This window comes from Lissotriton vulgaris, chromosome 1_1, assembly GCF_964263255.1.
Source record: "Lissotriton vulgaris chromosome 1_1, aLisVul1.2, whole genome shotgun sequence".
Taxonomy (NCBI): Eukaryota; Metazoa; Chordata; class Amphibia; order Caudata; family Salamandridae; genus Lissotriton; species Lissotriton vulgaris.
This window is the reverse complement of record NC_141685.1, coordinates 1,939,672,411-1,939,695,378: the sequence shown is the minus strand read 5'-3', so window position 1 is coordinate 1,939,695,378 and position 22,968 is coordinate 1,939,672,411. Positions and strand designations below refer to the sequence as shown.

The window sequence follows — 22,968 nt, the reverse complement described above, 5'->3', positions numbered from 1 at the left end:
TCAGCCTGAGGTGTGTCAATAGGCGTATATGGTTGCCTTTGCAGATTTTTTATGTGGTTTCATGTTTCTATTTCTGGAGCGCCGCTTGGGTGGTATTTGAACCACCTTGGTAGCTATATGGGGAAAAGGGTTAATGGGCGAGCATGCGTATGGTACAATCTGAGCGCAAGGAAGCCCACCTCCAGGAGACTCTAACGTAGAACCAGGCGAATTGACAATGGGTGAGGGTGCAGTCCCAGGTAATAGGTAATAAGTGGGAGGCCATAGCTGGTGTAAGGGAAAGTCGTATTTCTGTATTAACTATGGCAGATGAAACCACCCCAATAGCTTTTTGTAGCAATTTGTCTATTGCCGTTACACTCGGGACAGGAGCTGCTAGAGCTGCTTTTTGTCGGGTCAGTGGGCGAGAGCTTGGGATAGTGGTTTTGCCCATGATACTGGTTAGGTGACTTGAACCTTCAACGTAAAGATACAACAAGATTAAACATTAAAATATAATAAAACTATTTGCTTAGAGGTAGAGAATGCCTCATAGCAGAGTCAGTAACCAAGATAAAATGCACTGGGCCAGGGCCAGACTGATTTGCATATAGCCAGGTTCTGAGCTGGGATGGGGCAGTGAGATAAATAACGGTGATGGATCAAGCCCTGATCTTTGGACTGGGTAAGAGTGGTCTGCTCAATTCAGACACTCTGTTCATCACCACCCCCTTTTCTGAATCGATTTTGGCCACTATAGGTGTGGCAGGGTACACTCAGACATGAGTCCCTTTCTCACTGCTCCATCAGGATTCAAGCAAGCCGGGCCGAAGACGGCTGAAATGCCAGAAACCGGTCCCCGGTAGCTTGTTTCCTTTCTGGTGAAGAATTGGCTTGGTAGTTTAGTCTGCCCTGTTCCCATGATGCACTGGGCCAGGGCCAGACTGATTTGCATATAGCCAGGTTCTGAGCTGGGATGGGGCAGTGAGATAAATAACGGTGATGGATCAAGCCCTGATCTTTGGACTGGGTAAGAGTGGTCTGCTCAATTCAGACACTCTGTTCATCACCACCCCCTTTTCTGAATCGATTTTGGCCACTATAGGTGTGGCAGGGTATACTCAGACATGAGTCCCTTTCTCACTGCTCCATCAGGATTCAAGCAAGCCGGGCCGAAGACGGCTGAAATGCCAGAAACCGGTCCCCGGTAGCTTGTTTCCTTTCTGGTGAAGAATTGGCTTGGTAGTTTAGTCTGCCCTGTTCCCATGATGCACTGGGCCAGGGCCAGACTGATTTGCATATAGCCAGGTTCTGAGCTAGGATGGGGCAGTGAGATAAATAACGGTGATGGATCAAGCCCTGATCTTTGGACTGGGTAAGAGTGGTCTGCTCAATTCAGACACTCTGTTCATCACCAACCCCTTTTCTGAATCGATTTTGGCCACTATAGGTGTGGCAGAGTATACTCAGACATGAGTCCCTTTCTCACTGCTCCATCAGGATTCAAGCAAGCCGGGCCGAAGACGGCTGAAATGCCAGAAACCGGTCCCCGGTAGCTTGTTTCCTTTCTGGTGAAGAATTGGCTTGGTAGTTTAGTCTGCCCTGTTCCCATGATGCACTGGGCCAGGGCCAGACTGATTTGCATATAGCCAGGTTCTGAGCTGGGATGGGGCAGTGAGATAAATAACGGTGATGGATCAAGCCCTGATCTTTGGACTGGGTAAGAGTGGTCTGCTCAATTCAGACACTCTGTTCATCACCACCCCCTTTTCTGAATCGATTTTGGCCACTATAGGTGTGGCAGGGTATACTCAGACATGAGTCCCTTTCTCACTGCTCCATCAGGATTCAAGCAAGCCGGGCCGAAGACGGCTGAAATGCCAGAAACTGGTCCCCGGTAGCTTGTTTCCTTTCTGGTGAAGAATTGGCTTGGTAGTTTAGTCTGCCCTGTTCCCATGATGCACTGGGCCAGGGCCAGACTGATTTGCATATAGCCAGGTTCTGAGCTGGGATGGGGCAGTGAGATAAATAACGGTGATGGATCAAGCCCTGATCTTTGGACTGGGTAAGAGTGGTCTGCTCAATTCAGACACTCTGTTCATCACCACCCCCTTTTCTGAATCAAGATAAAATGCTAGCAAATAAGACCTAGCTTTGACTGGGATAAAATATATCTCAATACCTATGCCACATTAAAAAGTACCTTTTTAATAATAATAGTCCGCTCCTAGTCCATTCAAAAGTTTAGGGGGGGTGGCCCAGCCCAGCCTCCTTCTGCCTCTGACGGCCGCAGACGGCCCGCCCTTGTCCCAGGCTTCTCCCGGCTGCGCCCGTGCCCGTCCCGCGTTGCGTGTGGCCTGGCCTGATTTTATGCGTCTCCTGGCGCCGAGCTATGACACGTTGCGCCGCCGGGGGTTCTGGGAAGTGTAGTTCCCCCCTGTTGCGGCGATGCAGGAAGTTCGGTAGGGTCGTCAGGTGCCAGGTAATGGGCCCCACAGAAGCAGGTCAGCGCTCCCCCACTGGTGCTGGCAAGAGGGAACAGGAAGGAACAGGGCTGGCAAAAGGTAGGGCTATATCGCATCCCACGCTGCGTTTGCCCTGGCCTGATTTTATGCGCCTCCTGGAGCCGGACTATGACACGTTGCGCCGCCGGGGGTTCTGGGAAGTGTTCCCCCCCCTGTCGCGACGATGCAGGCAGTTCGGTAGGGTCGTCAGGTGCCAGGTAACGGGCCCCACAGAAGCAAGTCAGCGCTCCCCCACTGGTGCTGAAAAGAGGGAACAGGAAGGAACAGGGCTGGCAAAAGGTAGGGCTATAGCGCGTCCCAACAGTGTCAATGTGAAGCAGTTTATAGCATATCAATGCTATTCTATTGGGTTTTTTGTAAGAAGCAGCACTTCAAACATTGAACAACAGGTTCCTAGTGGGAAGGGGTCATCTTGAAATTGGTCGAATCTGTAGTTGAGGATCTGCTCAAAACATAATTGACAACAATTTAACCTAATTTACATGCGTCTGCCATCTTTATTTTTCCAGATACTTTTTGATATCAAAGTAGAATTATGTTATTTGGTATTATTTTCATAAAATCACTAATATTCTTTCTTTCATTATTAAGGAAGAGTTTTCTTTTTTTAATTATTATGTTGTTTTCAGATGAAGTCTCTAGGAGACCATGAATGGAACAGAACACCACAGATTGGAGTTATGAGCAGTCATGCTTTTGAAAGTGACACCGATATGTCAGATATTGATGATGACGACCAAGAAACTATGTTCAGCTCGATGGATCTTCTCTCACCAGGTGGACATTCTGATGCCCAGACTTTAGCGATGATGCTTCAAGAGCAACTTGATGCGATCAACAAAGAAATCAGGTAACTGTTTGACTTTGTTTCTTAATGAATATTTTGCCATATTTCATTTGCATTAGTAATCATCCATTTTAACTAAGTGAACAATGATAGAGAGAATTATCACAACTTTAAGATTACATGGAGTACAAATTATAGCATTGTCTTCAAAAGGTCTAATTTTCTTTAGGGTTTGATTCTACATATTAGCACAGTTTTGTAAAGTATTTAAACACAATTAGTTATTAATCTCAAGCTATATGGTAGAATATGATAAGGCACTATGGTTTTGAATCTGGGCCCCTTTGTAGTAAAAGAGAAAATCACTATGGAAGATATAAACACAATTTATGGCACTTTCACTGAATTCAGAAGTTGTCTCTTACATTTAAGTAGACCCCTAGTAAGGAAAGTATGGAGTTGACTACAGTAAAGCATCCAATATGAGGGTGGCAGGGCATGCGAGTTATACATGGAAGGAAGGGAAAGAGAAAAATCAAACACCAGGAAGTGATATGGTGAAATCAGATGTTCGAGGGAAGCAGAGACAGATCTGAGTAGACAGATGAAAGAAGGGATCAGATAAGTGGAGGTGAAATATACTAATGAGGGATAGGAATATCACACATGCAGAAAGAGGGGGTACATTTGAACTAATGGATAGAGATTAAATATGCAAAATGGTGAGCAACTTTAAAAAAAATTAAATATGGAGTTATGGTGCACTGAATATGAACATCACAGTTAAGAAGCATCCTTACTAAATGGTTATTAGACATGATTATTTGGTACTTGGAAAGAAATAAAGGGCCATATGTATCAAGGCAGAATGGGTTCGCAAACGCCGAAATTCGCAGAATTCCGGCGTTTGCAAACCCATTTTCGCTAAATGTTATGTATGAAACATATTTGATGCAAAATAAGGAATCGCTAAATTTGCCATTCCTTATTTTGCGATTGCATTTAAGGAATTGCAAATTTAGCGATTCCTTAAATGCAATGTATCAAGGAAAAAAACATTTCAAAATGCCATTAAGGAATCGCAAATTACCACCAACTTCTAGTTGGTGGTAAGTTGCGAATTCTTTTAAAAAAGCATTTTTTTTAAAACCAAAAGGTGCCATGTGACGCTCATACATGCCCTTAGGGCATGTATGTGCGCCATATGCACACACATGTCATTTTCAGGGGTGCAGCAGGGTGTTCTTGAGACACCCCTTCACCCTTGAAAATATTGACAATTTTCGATTAGCAAATTGCGATTCGCAATTTCCCCTTCATTCCTATGGGCCTCCTGGCCCATAGAAATGAATGGGAAATTATTCCTTAATTGCGATTAGCAATTTGCTAATCGCAATTATGGAATTTTAATGAATCGCTAAAAAGAAGCGATTTTCTACATACATACCAGTTTGCTATTTCTAAATAGCGATTCCTTAAAAATCGCTATTTAGGAATCCCAAAACGGAATGTTGATACATATGGCCCAAAGTTTCTACAGCTTTCGCTACTTCGTTTCTTGTAATCACAAAATAGCCTTCTTCATTTTCTTTCAGGCTGTAGGCAGCTTTGGAATGAACAATGAATACATGAATCTTCCTTTTCACCCCATTCATGCTTCAGATGGAATTATACCTTTAACCATAGTTTATACAGAACTATGCCAACTGACCTGTACAAATCTTGTGTCATAAATCCGAATTTCCCAAGGGCGAAGTATTGATGATAACTTTTGCTTGCTTTTATAAGGCATCAGACCCAAATATAAGTTCTCCAAAATATTAATGTTTAGAAACTGGAAACCACAAGAGCTTCACAATTTCTTAATCATGATGGTGGCATTTCAGTCCCTACTCATCATTATGGAAGTCAATCTCAGTAACGGCTATGGCTGCCACTTAGATACTGTTACTTGTGTAACATGAATGCCATTTGCAGTCTGCCATAAAACCCTATAGAGAAAAGTTAACAGGCCGTGAGAATTAAGACTTGATAAGGACACATTTGGTCAAATCTGATGCAAATGCCCAATTCTCCGCCCTTGGAGAGTGACATGGTTTTGAGTGACAGAAGCTTAGATCACACATTCTTGACTGTGGGGAACTAGGGGTAAAGGTAAGACCACCAACAACACTAGATTCATATGTATTGATAATTCTTCAGGCTTGCATATACTAGCACCCGCCCTTCGAGTACCACAAGATGGAATCACCTTCTACCGCAACTCCTACTCCTGTCCATGACTTACCAGGATCTCAGGACGTTACGGCAAACCTCTGGCAACCCATATAGCCTGAGGACTGAGAGACAGATAAATCAAGGTCCGGCATCTATGAACCAAATGGAATGTTGTGAAAGGAGTCCCCCAAGCAGCATGCCTGCCAGAAATGTTATCTAGTTTGTTGTAGACAGCAGATGCAAGAGTAATGAGCAAAACAATTTAGACGACTGCAGAGCGGTAGCAACAAGGACAGTAAGGAGGAAAATAAAGGTGAAGACAAGGAGCACACACTGGTGATAAGTTTCCTAGATTACTCTTGAACACAGAGTTTGGTTTTATAGACACCCTGCACTAAGAACCCAGTCAGTGTGGCAAGCCAAGACCAAAAAACAGTCAAACTGGAGCCACCCCATAAACCACTGAGCAATATTTGAGTGAGATGTGTTTTAGGTAACAATCAATCCCATGAGACCTAACAGGGATATGTAGTGGAACCCTAATACTCAAACCCCCTTTCTTTAAGGATAGACAAACTAAAGATTATTAGGTAACCATGGGTATATGTTAAAGATATATTAAAAAAAATCAAAACCCCATAGTAGTACACACAATAACAATTGTTGAAAGATAAATAGATTAGTAGTTGCAGCATTTGTAAAAAGACTAACAACAAAAACAACTCCAACATATTTTGGATGATTTTATAGCAATCTATGACTCATTTCTCTTCTTTTACTGATTAAAACTAGCCTTCATGTAAAAGTAAAAAAGAAAGTCTTCTTTGAGTTTCAAAGATGGCTCAAACTTGCATACCTGTTAGAACAAAAATGTTTATGTCCAATATATTAGCAGAGCCTGCTATCCTCATCTGATCTAGTGTTTCCTTAGCGCTGGGATGCCCTTGGGTACCCAGGCGCTCTGTAAGTGTTTCCTCATCCATCCATTCATTCATTCATTCATTCATTCATTCATTCATTGTCAGCTAATATTGATTATGCCTTTTTTTATTTTAGTAAAATAAGTTTTCTTTTTTTAAATCTGATCAAACTGTCAAATGTGATACTTATGGAAATCTGTACACATAATTAAGACACTTAATAGGTGTATTTCCCTCTGAGAAAGACGTCTCTGTTTGATTTGTTTAATGTTCTCTCCTCTGCCATCAGCATGTTAAAGCAACTATTTGACTAAAAACCCTAGCAGGCTTTCTCTTCCTCGCTTATCCCCTCAATATAGAATGTAATTGCACAAAGAATACTTTGAAATCAGAAAAGCTGTCAACCACCTTAGTAATTTTTTCAAAGAAATCGTAATACACCGGATATTACCATTTGCTTACAGAACTTCAGAAATTGCCTTTATGAGAACAATTCAAATCCACCTTAAGCAGCACAGAAATTCAGTTATATTAAACCGTGCAAATCATAAATCATGTCCCTGAAATGCACTGCTCATGACCTCAGACATGACTTCACTGATGAACGTCATATGACTCCATTGATGGCATCATTTAGCGTAAGGTATTGCCAAAAAGAGCACCATAGATCAGTCCACAAGGCACAACATTGAATAACGTGCATAGTCCAGTACTGAGGCTTGCAATGTTTAGGGTAATGAAAGAGAAATGGGCAAGCTGCATAAGGTGGAAAGATGTGTGTGTTGGTGGAAAGGTGTGTGCATTTCCCCAGAAATATGAAATCCGCCAAACATTGCATGACCAAATGTCAAGCACAGGGTGGACTAGAGATAGGGTGTTGTAATGGGTCCGAAAGTCTCAAGTTATGCCGAGTCCTAGTGAACATAGCTGAAAGACATGGACAGTGGACTCTGAAGACTCATGAGTTTGGAAATACCATATCTGCTGTTACATTCCTTCTTTTCAGCATCAACCACATATAGGGCCTGAATTAGATCTCGGTGGATGGGTTACTCTGTCTACCGAAATCGAAATCTCATTTTATCCTATGGGATTTAGATTTCGGCGAATGGGATATCCATTACCGTTGTGACAGAGTAACCCGTCTGCCGAGTTCGAGCTGGACTGTTCCCATGATGAGTAGGGTCACAACTGATTGGCATGTGGCTGGGTCCAAAATGGAATGGTGTGATGACCAATAAAACAATGGATTTAGGCCCAGATCTCTGACTGAGGGTGAGTGGTTGATATTGTTCAGCATTCCATCCATGAATTGTTCTCTTTGTATATTAACATTAAAGTCACCAACCAATAACATTTCCAAATAGTCTGAGAGCTTGCTCAGAATAGAGCTTAATTTCTGGACTTATATTTTACTTAATTGGTAGCAGGATGCGAATAAATCTTTGAAATAAAATCATGGCTGAAAACCCAAGCTGCTCTAACCTTTAGTTCCCCTACATGCTTGTCGTCTGTGACAAGATATATGGGTTTAGGACTGCATTGTAAAATGTTACCAGCGGTAATGTCCTGTGGAATCTTGTATTGTGAAAAAGCCCCTGTTAATTCATACTTGTAATACTGCTTAGAACTATTAACATGTTTCTCGGAACAGCACTGAAGTGGTATGTCTAGCACTGGACTCAGTGCAGATGTGATTGAGCTCTTTAATTGTCTGCATTATCTCTCTTCTAAATGTATTGTACACAATCTACAAACTGACGTTATTTTGGAGGATCAGGGTTGAATCGGACCTCTTTAGCAAGTTTTATTGTGTGCATATTTAGGTCTGTGTGAGCCAAGACCGGTTGATTTTACTAAAATATTATGTATAATAGACTTACTTAAAGGGGCTGCCAGCCATCTCTCTTCACCCATTGGTCTGTTTCGTCATTGCCATTTTGCTTCCGCCCACTACAGCATACAGCATAGGTCAATGGGTCAGCCTTCTTAAGCCTCTGGTTAACTTCACTTTAAGTGTTTGTGTTTTTCTCTTTCATAAGGTGCATATCCACACACAGGGAGTTTTCTTTAGTGCCAGTTTGGCGAGATGTGATTGTAAGAAACATTTGAAGTGAGCACACAACACATTCCAGCTTTATCAGTTTTTGTCTCCTTACAGTGCTGCTACAAATTCCATTTATAGTGGTCTGCAGCTACTAATCAGCTTACACTATTGTGTTCCTGGACTCAGTTTCACTATTGGTTCTTTGATAAACTGTGCCCAGGAAGAAAAGCAAAGTTTATGGTGTTTAATTTGCAGAACACTTGTAACAGTTACATTTAAACATAGGTGCCATTGAATTTGGGTTTTAGAGTAGTGATCTTTTATACTGTGAACCCTTTTTCCTTTGTTCTTTCCATCTTCTTTTTTCTTTTTGTTTCATTTTTTTTATATTTTTTTCTTTTTTGGCCATCCTTTTCTTTCCTTTTTATTATCCTTTTTTTACTCCTGTGCTCCTTTCTTTCCTTCCTTGTTTACCTTCTTTTATTTCTTTTTTGCCATCTTTTATTTTCTTCCCTCCTTCTCTGTTTTCTTTCCTTGTTTTTCCTCATTCCTTATTTCCTTCTTGCTTTTATCTTTTCTTCTTTCTCTTTTGCCTTTTTGGAGTCTCTTTCTCTCATACCTTTTTCGTTTTTCTTTCCTTATTTTTCTTTCCTTCTTTTTTTGGCTTCTTTCCTTTCTTTCGTTATTTGGCTTCCTTTTTTTCTTTTTTTTTAAATATGCTATTTTACATCTCGTTGCTTAATGTATTTTCTTTTCCTTTCCTTCTAACTTTTATTTGCTTTTTGTTTCCTTCTTTCTTTTTACCTTCTTTCATTCTTTCTTTCATACTTTCCTACTTCTTTCCTATTTATTTTTTCTTTCTTCTTCCTTTAATTCTTTCCTTTTTTTCTTACTTTCTTTCTTTAATTGTTCTTTCTTCCTTCTTTAATCTTTCTTGCTTTCTGTCTTTCCTTTCCTCCTTTCCATTGATCTTTCCTTCTTTTTCTGTTTTGCATTCTTTCTTTCATTCTTTCTTTTATTTAGCCTTCTTTGTTTTTTGTCTTATTCACTTCTTTTTTTGTTTTCTACTTTCGTTCATTCATTTTTGCCTTCTTTCCTTTTTCTTTCCTCCTTTTTCCTTTTCTTCTTCCCGTCTTTTTCACCCCTTTCCCTTTTTGCCTCCCTTCCTTTTTTGCCTTCCTTTTTTGCCCTTCTTCCTTCCTTTTTGTCTGCCTTTCTTTCTTTTATGCCTACCTTCCTTCTTTTTATGCCTGCATTTCTTTTTTTCTTCCTTCCTTCCTTCTTTTTTCTTCCTTTTTTCTAAAAGGCGAGGCTAGCAGACAATGTCAGCCTGATAGCATTTTGAGGTCTGCGTTAGACAAGACCTTTTGATTTTACTAAAAGTATGTATAGCATAGTTACTTATGGGGGTTTTCAAACAGACGTAATCTATTAGTCTATGATTGTGCCATTCACATTTTTCTTACAGCCACTCCAGCATCCATCAAATGGGAGTGCTAGCCCACTTCAGCCATTGACTGACTTCACTTTGAGGTACAGGATGCTGCCCCTTCACAAGGATCATATCCACACACAAGGTAGTTCCCTTCAGTGCCGGCTGCATCATGGCAATGTGTACTTTTTTGAGACCAGAAAAACACTTTAGCCATTGTTTTTTGTTTAAATTTAATGAGGGGCAGGCAGCCTCCTAAATGGTAAAGTTTTGCTAAATCCATGACAAAACCAAACAAAAATTGCTGAAAGGCTGGCGGTCAAGGCCAGACCAATTGGCTTTGTCAGTGCTTATTCTTCTTTGCCCACCCACCCCGTTAAAAAATACTGTTTGAAAAAATGCATTTCGACATGGGGTTAGAACATATCATTTTTTTTTGCCCAAGGTGCTCATTCTAAGCCCTTTCTTATGTTAGGAGGTTGTTTATAATTTGGCAAAGTCTTAATATATGTTGAACTCTGAAGAAAGACTTTTCAGGAGACATTTCGAATGACAGCGAACTCAGTCCAGCTGTTTGTAGCTATTCTAAAAGTCAGTGTAGCATGAGTAGTCTCTATTTCATCCCTTGTCAAGGATTATTGCATTAAAACCTGAGGTAGGTAGATGCAGTCCAAATTAGAAACAAGACATGAAGATCTGCATTACTCAAACTCTGGTCTTCTGTACAGTACATAGCTCTTTACAGCACTTACAATCACATGCATCAACCATTTTTGCGAGTGCAAACGGTGCAATTCGCAAAAATCGTCTGTTTGCGCCTCCAAAAAGGGTATTTGCGATGCATCAAGGTTCAAGGCACTCGCAATTTGAGAATTCGCAATTATTGTGATTTCTCAAATAGCATTTGCATTTAAGGAATTGCAATTTGTGATTCCTTAAATGCAATGCTAGAACCACTTTAGAATAGCAATTTTGCAAAGTTGAACCTGATGGTATTTTGCAAAAACTTTGAAAAATGCACTAAAGTGCATTTTTCAAAGTTGTAGGTTACACACACACATGCCGTTGGGGCATGTGTATACCCAACATGTATGCATAGAGCAATTTCAGGGGTGCAACAGGGTGTCCTTTTGACACCCCTGCACCCTTGAAATGACATGCTCAATTTGCGAGTACCTATTGGTACTCGCAAATTGCGCATGCAATCTCCCATTCATTCCTCTGGGCCCATTGGCCCAATGGTAATGAATGGGAAGTCATTCCTTAATTGCGACTCGCAATTTTCGAGTCGCATTTAAGGAATGTCTGGGAATTGCTAATTTTATAGCGATTCATACATTCATAGGCTTTTGCAATTCCTTAATTGCGATTCCTTAATAATCGCAATTAAGTAATCGCAGAAGCCTATGTTGATGCATGTATCTGCTCATTTTATCTTGCTTAATGAAGCTATTATTGATAACAGCTGGTAATGTCATGATATACCAATGCATTTAATGCATGTTTTCTATTGTAATAATGTAGGTGTGTGCTGGATAAACGCCCATGGGAAGTTCAATGAGATTCTGAAGTTAATTACTGTCCTTACCTTTACTGATATTCATCTGAAATCTTTATACATACTTCCCAATCTATGGAAAGGTGATAAGATATTTTGTATCTGTTTTCAGTAGAAAGAAAGAAACTAAACTTTTTTGGTGGATTGGTGTTTATGACGAATGTAGTATTAACTTAGCATAAAAGCACCTCCTTCCAGGGAACATCAAAATAGATTTATATTGGTTTCTCTGAAGGAACTACATGGCAAATAGTCATACTGATGGTGAATCTATTATAAGCCAGTTAGGTATTTCCCAAACTGCCTTACATTTTATTAATGTATTTCATAGTAAAATAACTTGATACTGGGTTGTCATTGTTGTGTTAATGTTCCATAGCCTTGTTTATATAGCTATATCTCTTATGTTACGCAATCCTTTAAAGAACATGGATGTAAAGCCATCCCCCGGTATTGGGGCCTTAGGCAGTTTCAAACGAGTAAATCACTCATATTCAAATATAATGTTTATATACTTAAGTAATGCTGAAGTAATGTTCAGTTAGTTCCTATTGCAGTCCACTCTTTTTTTTCCTTTCCTTTTCTCTCTTCCTTTTTCCTTTTTTTGTTTCATTGTTTTCAATGTTTTTATTATTACAAAATCCGGTATTTCATTACGTTCCTTTAGATCTTTAATAAATGCTTCTTTATTCGTTGTATTGTAATGATATTATATTTAAGATATGCATTATGTATCTTTTGCTTCATTAGTACAAAAACGTAATATATTATCAGTTGTTGCCATCCATTGTTCAATTATGAACATTGTCATTTTATTTCGCATTTTATTATTTCTTTAGTTGCATTGATTAGATTTCTTTTTTCTGTTGTCTCCTTATTAAATTGAATAAAAATGTAAAGTCAATCTTAAAATCAAATCTGAAATGACTCGAGTTAGTGGCTATTTTCAAAGTCGGAGCAGCAGAAACTTAACACAATGCAGTCAAACTTAACGCGATGCAGTGATGATATCCTGCCTGCTTTTTCACCCCTCTTTATTTCTCCACCCCACGAAGTAGATATATTGTTGTCCCATAGACAATGCGAACATCCACAATGCCTTCGATTTCTTTTGTAGGCTCATCCAGGAAGAAAAAGAGTCCACAGAACTGCGGGCAGAAGAAATAGAAAACAGGGTGGCCAGTGTGAGCCTGGAAGGGTTAAACTTAGCTCGCGTGCATGGCGGAACCTCGATCCCCGGTTCAGTGACGGCTTCCTCGTTAGCCAGCTCCTCTCCTCCCAGTGGGCATTCCACACCCAAACTTAACCCCCGAAGCCCGGCTCGGGAAATGGACCGCATGGGGGTCATGACGCTGGTAAGTTCATGTACCAAGGAAGTGAGTGTATGAATGTAGCATCACTCGTAGCTCATTCTGTAACTAATTGATATGCCACTGGGACAATGACATAAGAACATATCCTGAAATGCTAGCAAAATTAATTCAGCCACATAGTTAACTTCATGTCTTAACACTTTGTTGTTTTAATGTTTTTCTGTTTGATGTTTTCAAAGTTGATTTTTTACTTTGAGACTTTATTATTTCATGTGGCAGTTTTCCACTGGGACTCAAGTCAATTAAACTTAATCGAGTGTGTGCTTGTTTCTCACATATTCACTGAATAAATTAGCACTCTTACTCTGTGAACTCATACAATTATGATATGTAAATTAAATATTAATTTATAACGACAAATACATTATTTTCTCAATAGGATTAATTAGCTTTCTGCATTAGTATAGGTTCCTATATCAATCGCCAGCTTTTGTTTTCCTTAACATGTAAATTACTGCAGGAAAACTATTTAATTCCAGTACAGTATACGATTGTTTATTATCATTGGAAACGTGTTTCGTGATTTGGCCTAACTCAGACACAAATGCACATCGCTCATTTAGGAACCGAGAGCAATTGTTGCCTAAAGAAGCCTTGTTCTTGCGTTTTGAAGCATGCTTAGCTCAATCATTTCATTCAAAAGTTGAAAGGCGGCGCAGGACGACGATAACACAACCCAGAGCATCAGAAACTGTAACCTGCATTGCCCAGACACATCCATTAACAAGTAATATTATACACAGAACATGTAATTGAGACTTATAAAAAGGACCTGTGCCAAAATAGAACAAAGATGATTTCTTCACTCTGAGACAAAACAAGGTTGCAAATAATATAGAACGGTATAAGTTGTAAGAAACCACTTTTGCAGGTTGGACATGTTATTCAACCAGCCTCTGCAGTTGAACAAGCTCAGACACTACTTTCATCGCGGAAGAAGTGAAATTTCGCCCGCTAAAAGGGGGTGTGAAAAAACAAATAGATCGTCGTGGTGGTATTTTAATTCATCATCGGGGGTATTTTAGTTTTTGGCTGTAAGTTAAGTGTTGGCTCACCGAACCTTATATTGTATCTTTAATTGCTGCCAGTGGTACTTATGTAAATACAAATTTCCACAACTTGGCGTCACTAGGGGGGCGCGGGGAGTGCCCACCGCACCGGGTGACACCATCAGTGGGGGGTGACACCAATCTGGTCACGCTGTGAACACAGCTTTCAGTGCAACCTCGCCTCTGCAGACTGCTCTGCTTTATATTTATAAAGGAGGATTTCTTAACTCATTACTGAACATATTCATCACGATTAGAAATCTATCTGCCTCTGGGGAAGATGAGGTACTTTGGCACATTCAGTTTGGCTGCTGGGTGACGGGATTGGATTAAGAGAGGGTGAAAACGAAAGAATGTTTGCAGTTTGAGTAGTCTTGTGGCCCAGAGACAGCAGCAATACATTTTTATATATTACCCGAATCCCAAGTATAGCTGAGTCTCCCTTATTTGATGGCCAAAGGAACGGAACCCAACCAGCGGCGTATCTGGGGGGTGAGGGGCCGGGGGCAGTTATTACTGCACTGAGCAAGCGCACCTGCTGCTTAGAACAAATACTGCAGTCAGTGCACGTCACGCACGCACCACCACCTACTAGCAGTGGTGATGATGGTGCGATGCGCGGCAGCGGCGCACCCAGTTTGTGGTCCCAGGGCCGTCAATCTTATAGCACTACCAATGACGGCCCTGGGCCAGCCCCCGTGCTGTGCTCTTTTGACCCGCACCACCACCACGCCCTTAGACTAGTGAGTGGAGGGAGACACAGACAGTCTTGGCAATGGCACGGCAGGGGAGTCACAAGTCAGTGCTGTTGGGCCAGGCGATTTGCAGAACCCCTACGGTAGGGGCCCAGGCCAGCCACCACCACAGTGTAGTCTAAGGTAAGATGTCACACCGAGTGTGACTGTGAGAAACAAATATACACGTCACTGGGGCTGAGTGCTGATCTGAGTCAGGAGCTCTCCCAGGCCAGGGGCCCCCAGGGCTCGGCTCAACACAGCATCGCGGGGGCTAGGGCTGCCCCATTGACACGTGTAGTTCCAGCCAGGTGGCAAAGATGTATTCCTCGTGAGAGGGGGGTAGTGTGAGGGTGTCAACCCCTGAGTTCCAGAATGTGTCCCTTAATCAGCACTTATAAAAATATTTGAGGTACACACTACACAGTCAGATTACTCATTACCCAAAGCAGCGCTGATGTGTGCGCTCCCATGGGGCACGTGACCCCATCCCCATGCACTCATATTCGACATGTATGTTCTTGTTTATTCAAGGTGGAGCCAGTGTCCTTGGACAAGGTTTACACGGAGGGAAAGCTCCTCGCCTCTCTCTTCAGGGCCACTCAGCACTATTTATTTTGGAGAATCATTTTCTGCTGCATCAATGCTTGATCTTGGATGTTTTAAGTTCTCTTCTGCTGGCGATGAATCCCTGGTGTGATCTTTAAGGCTGAGTACTGTGTGTGGGGGGTACAGGTGATCTGTGGTTTATTAAAGTCTGCCAGGTCTGTGTGAAGCCTCGTGCATGGGCGAGGAATGGGCTGTAAGCCCCCCCCCCCTCCACCGAGGACACGCCTCTAAAGGTGTGTTCAATGTTCACACCTGGGGGGCAGCCAGGGGGACCCTGTGATCACCTGTTCTTCCGCCCCCTCGAATTCCGGGCGCCCACCCAGGGGCATAGAAACATAAGACGGACGAATGGCAGGATTTTAATAAATCAAATATTGATTAACGGACACATTCACTGTGACTCACTCAGCACACACCAGAAACTTAATATGTGTCTTTCACATTGTGGCTATGGAATGGTGCCTACTCAACAATGAAATACATGGAGGAGAAAAAACTCTAATGCTCGAACTACTACAGTTTGCTCTGCTACATAGTCACTTCAACTGGGAAGGCGATTTTTATGAACAATGCAGTGGAACCTCTATGGGTTTTGCGGGGGCTCCGTCCTACGCGAACACCTTTATGGCCAAATTCGAGCATGACCATATAATTGAGAATTCAAATTGGACAACGGGAATCATGATATTTAAAAGGTATATCGATGATATCTTCCTGATATGGAAAGGCAAGAAAGAAACATTGATCAGGAATATTCAGAGATTGAATGATGTACACGACCGGATTAAATTCACTTATCAAATGGACCAGAAGGAACTGGCGTTCCTAGATGTAAAAATTCATCTTGAACAGAATAAATTGAGAACCAGTGTACACTTAAAAGAAACGGACAGAAACAGTGGCTTACACTATGAAAGCTTTCACCACTTTTCACTTAAAAAACATCTTCCAATATCCCAATTCATTCGTCAAAAGAGAATCACATCTGACCCACAAGATCTGCTCTCCACCATCAACAAACAGATCCAAAAATACAAAGACAGAGGTTATCCCACACCATTACTAGAAGAATCAAAAATCAAAGTTCTGAAGATGCAGAGGGAATCGCTACTAGTCACAAAACCAAGAGGAGATACACAGAAAACAGTATGTGTCCTGAAACATTCTCTACAATCAGCTAAAATTGTTAACATCATGAAAAAACACTGGGTCCTTATCGCCAGTGAACCAGATTTAAAACCACTTTTTGCTGACAGGATTACGTTTGCCTATAACAGATCAAAAAATTTGAAAGAACTGTTAAAAAAGAAGAATGAACCAAAAGAGACTAATCACAAAGGCATGCAGAGATGCGAAAATTGCATCCATTGCAATAATGTAATGACAGGAAACTTGTTTACACACCCTATGACAGGTAAAAAAGTGACCCTGTTACACTCAGGAACCTGTGACACCAAGAATGTCATTTACGGAATCAAATGTCCATGTGGAAAATTGTATATAGGACAGACGGAGAGGAAAATCAAGATAAGAATAACTGAACATAAAAGTAACATTCGTCTGAAAAATCTGAAATCCACATTGGCAACACATTGGCTGGAAGCAGGACATAACGTAGCCCAACTGCGTTTTACAATACTGGAAGTCATCAAAGAACACCCTGAAAAAGACACACAAAAATCCAGATTAAGATCAGAATACTTCTGGATAAAGAAAATGGGTAGCCTACAACCAAATGGACTGAATGACAGGATAGAATTATCCTGCTTTTTATAAAGAGACTATGAAAAGCCGAACTTACTCGTCTGCATAACAATAAGAATGAGAACTTTCCCTATTCAAGATGGCCGACACCATTATTTATTTACTTTGTAATTTTTCATTAATTTTTATTATTTGTTTAATTCCTTGCAGTAAGCGCATAGTATTAGAGTCATACTGTTTATATGACAGCTGAATCAAACATAAATATAATTAAGTTGAGTGAAAGCGCAACGCAAAAAGATCGATTAAATATGCCTCGTAATTCCATCTTTTGTGCGTTAATATCTATTGCTTGAATAGTTACTTTTCACACAGTGATTGAAATGTATGAATATATACTTTTTAGCAAAAATAAGGACTTTAACAGCAGTCCGATGTAACGATCACGTGATCGCGAATTGAGCCAATTAGTGTCCAGGTAGCTTTAAATAGCGGCACACAGAAAGATAGGCAACAGCGGATTTGCCGAGAGCACGTTAGCGAGGGACGTTGTTCAGTTTCATTTTCCAGTAAGTACAGCGCGAGCGCGAGCAGAATGGCTGGTAGAACACGAGAGAAAATAGAACGGTTGTTAAAGTGAATAACAGGACATATGTTGATAGGATAGCTATTACGTTTTTCTTTCATGATGTTTTTTAACTTAGGCTTTTGGTGTTCAGGCATATTTTCTAGCATATAACTAATATTGGTTTTTTGATCTAAACATTAGTTTTTGGGTATAAACAGTGATACTGTTCAATGATGTAGGTCATTTCGTGAAACTTAGTTATTTTTTCACTTAAGAAGTCAGTGTATTATGCATAAATGTTAAATGTGTTCTTGTACTTAAGTTTAAGGGCTGACAGCGACTTTTTTCTTGGTTTTCTAGAGACCCCCGAGGAAGGGTCACCATAGACCCGAAATGCATTGGGTAAATGGAAAATGATAACTAAAAATGTCTTGGAAATGAAAGATATCTAAATGAACGATAAAGAAAGAATAAACAAAGATTGTTTGAAACAAGAAAAACTGCTTGAATTATTATCACTTTGGGATACATGTAGACCAGAACAGAACCATTAAGGTTCATGTGAAAGTGTGCCAAACGTTACCATTTAGACATTGGGACCCCCCAGTGTCTCACATGTTGCAAGTTTATTAAAGTCTGCCAGGTCTGTGTGAAGCCTCGTGCATGGGCGAGGAATGGGCTGTAAGCCCCCCCCCCCCTCCACCGAGGACACGCCTCTAAAGGTGTGTTCAATGTTCACACCTGGGGGGCAGCCAGGGGGACCCTGTGATCACCTGTTCTTCCGCCCCCTCGAATTCCGGGCGCCCACCCAGGGGCATAGAAACATAAGACGGACGAATGGCAGGATTTTAATAAATCAAATATTGATTAACGGACACATTCACTGTGACTCACTCAGCACACACCAGAAACTTAATATGTGTCTTTCACATTGTGGTAAAAAGTCGCAGTTCAAGTGTTGACTGGGGGCAAAATCATGAAATGCTGTTAATAACATCTTCCAACCTACTGGCGTGGTGAAACTTTGATTTTAGAATGTTTTTTTCCAGCAATCAATGTTGTATCCAATCTGAGTGATCTGTACACTTGTGTCTGGCTGTGTCGTTACTCATCTGTCCATACAATAACCTGTGCAGCATCTTCCCTGTTTTCAGCTCCCGTCCCTGTCAGTTGTCGACAGTGTGTCTTCTCTGTTGGTCTGTGGATGTCAAGGGGGGGGGGGGTGTAGGGGTCTGTGGTACAGGCCAGGCGGACTGGAAGCTGAACATGGAGGTCGGAGGATGTTTGGCGGACATGGGCAAAGGGATATAGAGAGAGACAGAGAGAAGAGGAGAGAGAGAGTGACAGAGAGGTGGGGAGAGAGAGGGGGAGAGGGAGACAGACAGACAGAGAAGGAGAGAGAGGGGCAGATGAAACAGGAGAGAGAGGAGTGAGAAACAGAGACCAAGAGAGTCAGAGAGGAGAGGAGAGAGAGAGAGAGAGTGAGAGTGAGAGAGAGAGAGAGAGAGAGAGAGAGAGAGAGAGAGAGAGAGAGAGAGAGAGAGAGAGAGAGAGAGAGAGAGAGAGAGAGAGAGAGAGAGAAAAAAGCAAGACATGTGAAAAACCTGGGGGCATATTATCAAGAAATATGCCCTTGAGAATTCAATAGAAGCCCATGTTAACACCAGAACCTGGGCTTCTATGTGAATTCTCAAATGCATATTATCAATCCCATTATCGCCTCTTTAGCAGCAGTTTCCTGCCGCTAAAGCAGCGATAATGTTATTGCCTTTCTTGATAATATGCCCCCAGGTTTGATGGCAGTACGGGATATCCTGGTGCTGGGTATGGGTCTTCTGAGTAAGGGTAGTCCTGGTTTAGGGCATGATTGGGATTTTCATAGTTTGGGATGTCCTGATGTAGGGTGTGGAGCCTTCAGATTAGGGATGTCCTGGTATGGGGTCTTCTGGTAGGTCCCCTGAAGGATGCTTGAAGCCGTTTTACTTATTTATTTTATTTAGTGCATTTTTATAAAGCGCAGACATTATCCGAAGGTGTCAGAGCGCTGTACAATAGAGCTAGTTACTTTACAAGAGAAAAGTGGTACAAAATAGAACATTACAAAGAAAAACAGGAGACTAAAAATGAAGGGCACACAAACACAAAATCCAACACAGCACGGAGGGGTGAGGAATGTACAGGAAATAGTACACATTTACAATGAAGAGCGAACTTTCAAGAGGGCCTTGAGAACGCAAGCTGTGCCAGTAGTCAGTCCTAGTTTCTGCCCTCTCACTACAACGCCTCAGGTGTTGCATCTCGACTCCTCGGTGTGAAGCTGGAGCAGGTCTGACAGGAGGGCCGAGGCAGGTGCGACCTCAGAGGGTGGAGATGCAACACCCGAAGCTTCAGGCCAACTTTGGAACAGAGAGTAGGGGGCAGTTTGTGAATGATGGTACTGGGCGTCGTAGTGAGAAGAGAAAGCAGAACCCAGAAGAGGGAACAGCTGAAGGAGGAATGAGGAAACTTGGGGCGAACTAGAGACAGAGACCTGAGACAGCAGGTATTACTGAAGAGTGGATACGTGACTCCAGAAAATACGAGGGGGCCCTGTGAGCAGAAACCAGATATCACAGCAAACTGTACCCACAGGCCCTGGGGTAACAACTGCACACTGCCACGGGGGATGCAGAGCGAAGACTGGGCCAGGGTGGTACCCGGGACCGGGAGCAGATCCTCGAGCCAAGAGAAGCAGCAAAGGGTACTCAGGGTCGAAGGAAGGGAATGCCAACAGAGATAGCTCATGGACAGAGGAAGAAAAGGGCTAAAAGGTGCCAGCTCATGCCACCCAGCAAGGTCCTGACAGCAGGAACAAGGCACGCATGCAAAGTACAAGGCAACATGAAAGGAGGGGAAAAAAGAAATACTGTGAGGCGAGGCCGCTCCTGACAAAGCAAACTGTCATAGAATTCAGTCACTGCAAACAGGACAAGATGCTACAAACGCAGTGACAGGGATGCATGCTGAGCATCACAGGAGAGTAGCACCGGTCCCAAACCCCTGCTCGCGTGGGCGGTGACGTCACGGTGGTTCCCTGGCCCGAGGACAAGACCCTGACTGTGAACCTTACCTCACGCTAATGATGGGACGCCATTTGCAGCATCATTTGAACAGGTTTTTTTTTCGTTCTGCGAGATAGGGCGCCAGTGTATGCGTCTTTCTTTCTGTGTCTGTTCCACCGTAGTGATAGTTTACATGTATTGAGTGTAACTAGAGATGATTTTCTTTTTTGTTTGTCTTACTAAAACTCTGACTGAAAGTTACTTTTCTGACCCCCATTCCAAATGCTGTGCTACTAAGATAGGGCAATAGCAGGAGTTACCATCTCCAATGGAAATGCCCGACCCGCCGTATCACTGTTGGCCCGGCGGGTCTCGTGCACATTCATCAGCCCCTGAAAACCCTGAAAACCCTGTTGGCCCGGGCGGAGCGGAGGAGGTCCATGCGGTAAGTCGTGAGGGAATGAATCAATGAATACTTTATTGTTTGGTTACTCAAAACCAAAGTACAAAATTACAAAGTTACAAAAGTTCAAACCAGGAGAGTTTCGAGAGATCAGTCTGTATGGTGGCTCCCTGAGCACTGGGAATAAATAGAGTTCATAGTAAGACATGGGCCTGCTAAGTCTCTATATGTTCGAACCCTCGGAAGCCATCAGCAGGGACCGTGTCTGATGGATAAACTTTCCAAAAGAGGCCATGTGCTTTACCGTAGTCAGGGTGTAGAGATGGATGATCCCCTCCATTGCGGTGCATGACCCTGCTTGTCTTAGGATCGGCCTGAGATAAAGACTGCGGCCATGCACAGGGCCGGGCAACAGAATAGAAGATGTAAACGTGTACTTTTGTTTTCTTGCTGCATTGCGCCCGCATCTAACCTGCACTGTCTGACTTGCTGCTTACCTCGTTTTACTGCTCTAGACCCCGGTCCGCCCCGGCAGAGTGCCATTTGCGCGGAGGGTCCCTGCACGAGCGTCACTTCCGGCTTTGCACCACTTCCGCCCTGCCTCTCCACCGTGCAGGTGAGCGGTCTAGTGGTTGCTGAGGTCATCTCTATATCTTGCTCAGCATCAGGCCTCGCAGGTCGACAATCGTGGCTACTGGCCGCGGGCGTGTACCAGCGCTGCCGGTGACTTTATTTTAATTTGCATTCCAGCGGACTACGAGCTGGCTGTCAATTTTAAACGTGTACTTTTGTTTTCTTGCTGCATTGCGCCCGCATCTAACCTGCACTGTCTGACTTGCTGCTTACCTCGTTTTACTGCTCTAGACCCCGGTCCGCCCCGGCAGAGTGCCGTTTGCGCGGAGGGTCCCTGCACGAGCGTCACTTCCGGCTTTGCACGACTTCCGCCCTGCCTCTCCACCGTGCAGGTGAGCGGTCTAGTGGTTGCTGAGGTCATCTCTATATCTTGCTCAGCATCAGGCCTCGCAGGTCGACAATCGTGGCTACTGGCCGCGGGCGTGTACCAGCGCTGCCGGTGACTTTATTTTAATTTGCATTCCAGCGGACTACGAGCTGGCTGTCAATTTTAAACGTGTACTTTTGTTTTCTTGCTGCATTGCGCCCGCATCTAACCTGCACTGTCTGACTTGCTGCTTACCTCGTTTTACTGCTCTAGACCCCGGTCCGCCCCGGCAGAGTGCCGTTTGCGCGGAGGGTCCCTGCACGAGCGTCACTTCCGGCTTTGCACCACTTCCGCCCTGCCTCTCCACCGTGCAGGTGAGCGGTCTAGTGGTTAACGTTGACTAGTATTAATGGCAACCTGGAGGAAGCGCAGCGGACGAGCGCAGCGGGAGCGCCGACTTCGCGCCGAAGTCGCGCATAAGTCAAGCCCGTCTGCGCCCGTCCGCGGCCGACCGGGGCTAGGGGCCATGCATGCTGCTCAACGTATTACTTATACCTCCCTCGAACTTCGTTCTTGTTATACCCGTGCTCTTCCATCCCCCCACACGATTGCCATCGCTCAGACATATGGTATTTTCTCTCCTCTCCCACCCTGCACCCCTTTGGCTGCTCCCTCTACTACCTTTCCCTCCAACTCTACCTCTCCCACACTTCCCAGGCCTAGCTCCTCTGGTACGCGCTCCATTTCAGTCGTGTACCTGAACACCCGTTCTCTCCCCAAACATCAGCTTGAGGTCTTTCAACTTCTCGAGGCTGGCAACATTGACATCCTGCTCCTCGTTGAAACCTGGCTACATGCGGACTCATGTCCTGACATTTTGGCCGCAATACCCCCGGGCTACTACATCCTTCATTCCAACAGGACCTCTGGTAGACCGGGTGGGGGAGTTGCTGCCATCATTCGCTCTAACTTGCAATTCACCTCTTCCACAATCACTCCTATATTGAACTCCGACATTCTTATGTTGAAATTTTCTTCTCCCAAACATTCCTTTATTTGTGTCTTAGTGTATCGCCCCCCTG

At 42.9% G+C, this 22,968-nt stretch overlaps 1 protein-coding gene across 1 annotated transcript in view; it reads left to right on the top strand.

Annotated features, from left to right (window-relative positions):
- Positions 1 to 22,968, top strand: part of PPFIA2 (PPFI scaffold protein A2) — a 1,928,138-nt gene that overhangs the window by 1,519,426 nt on the left and 385,744 nt on the right. Inside the window, exons 16-17 of the mRNA XM_086919614.1 lie at positions 3,134 to 3,354; positions 12,583 to 12,820. Of these exons, the coding sequence (XP_086775740.1) occupies positions 3,134 to 3,354; positions 12,583 to 12,820 (459 nt within the window). The remainder of the gene's footprint in view (positions 1 to 3,133; positions 3,355 to 12,582; positions 12,821 to 22,968) is intronic.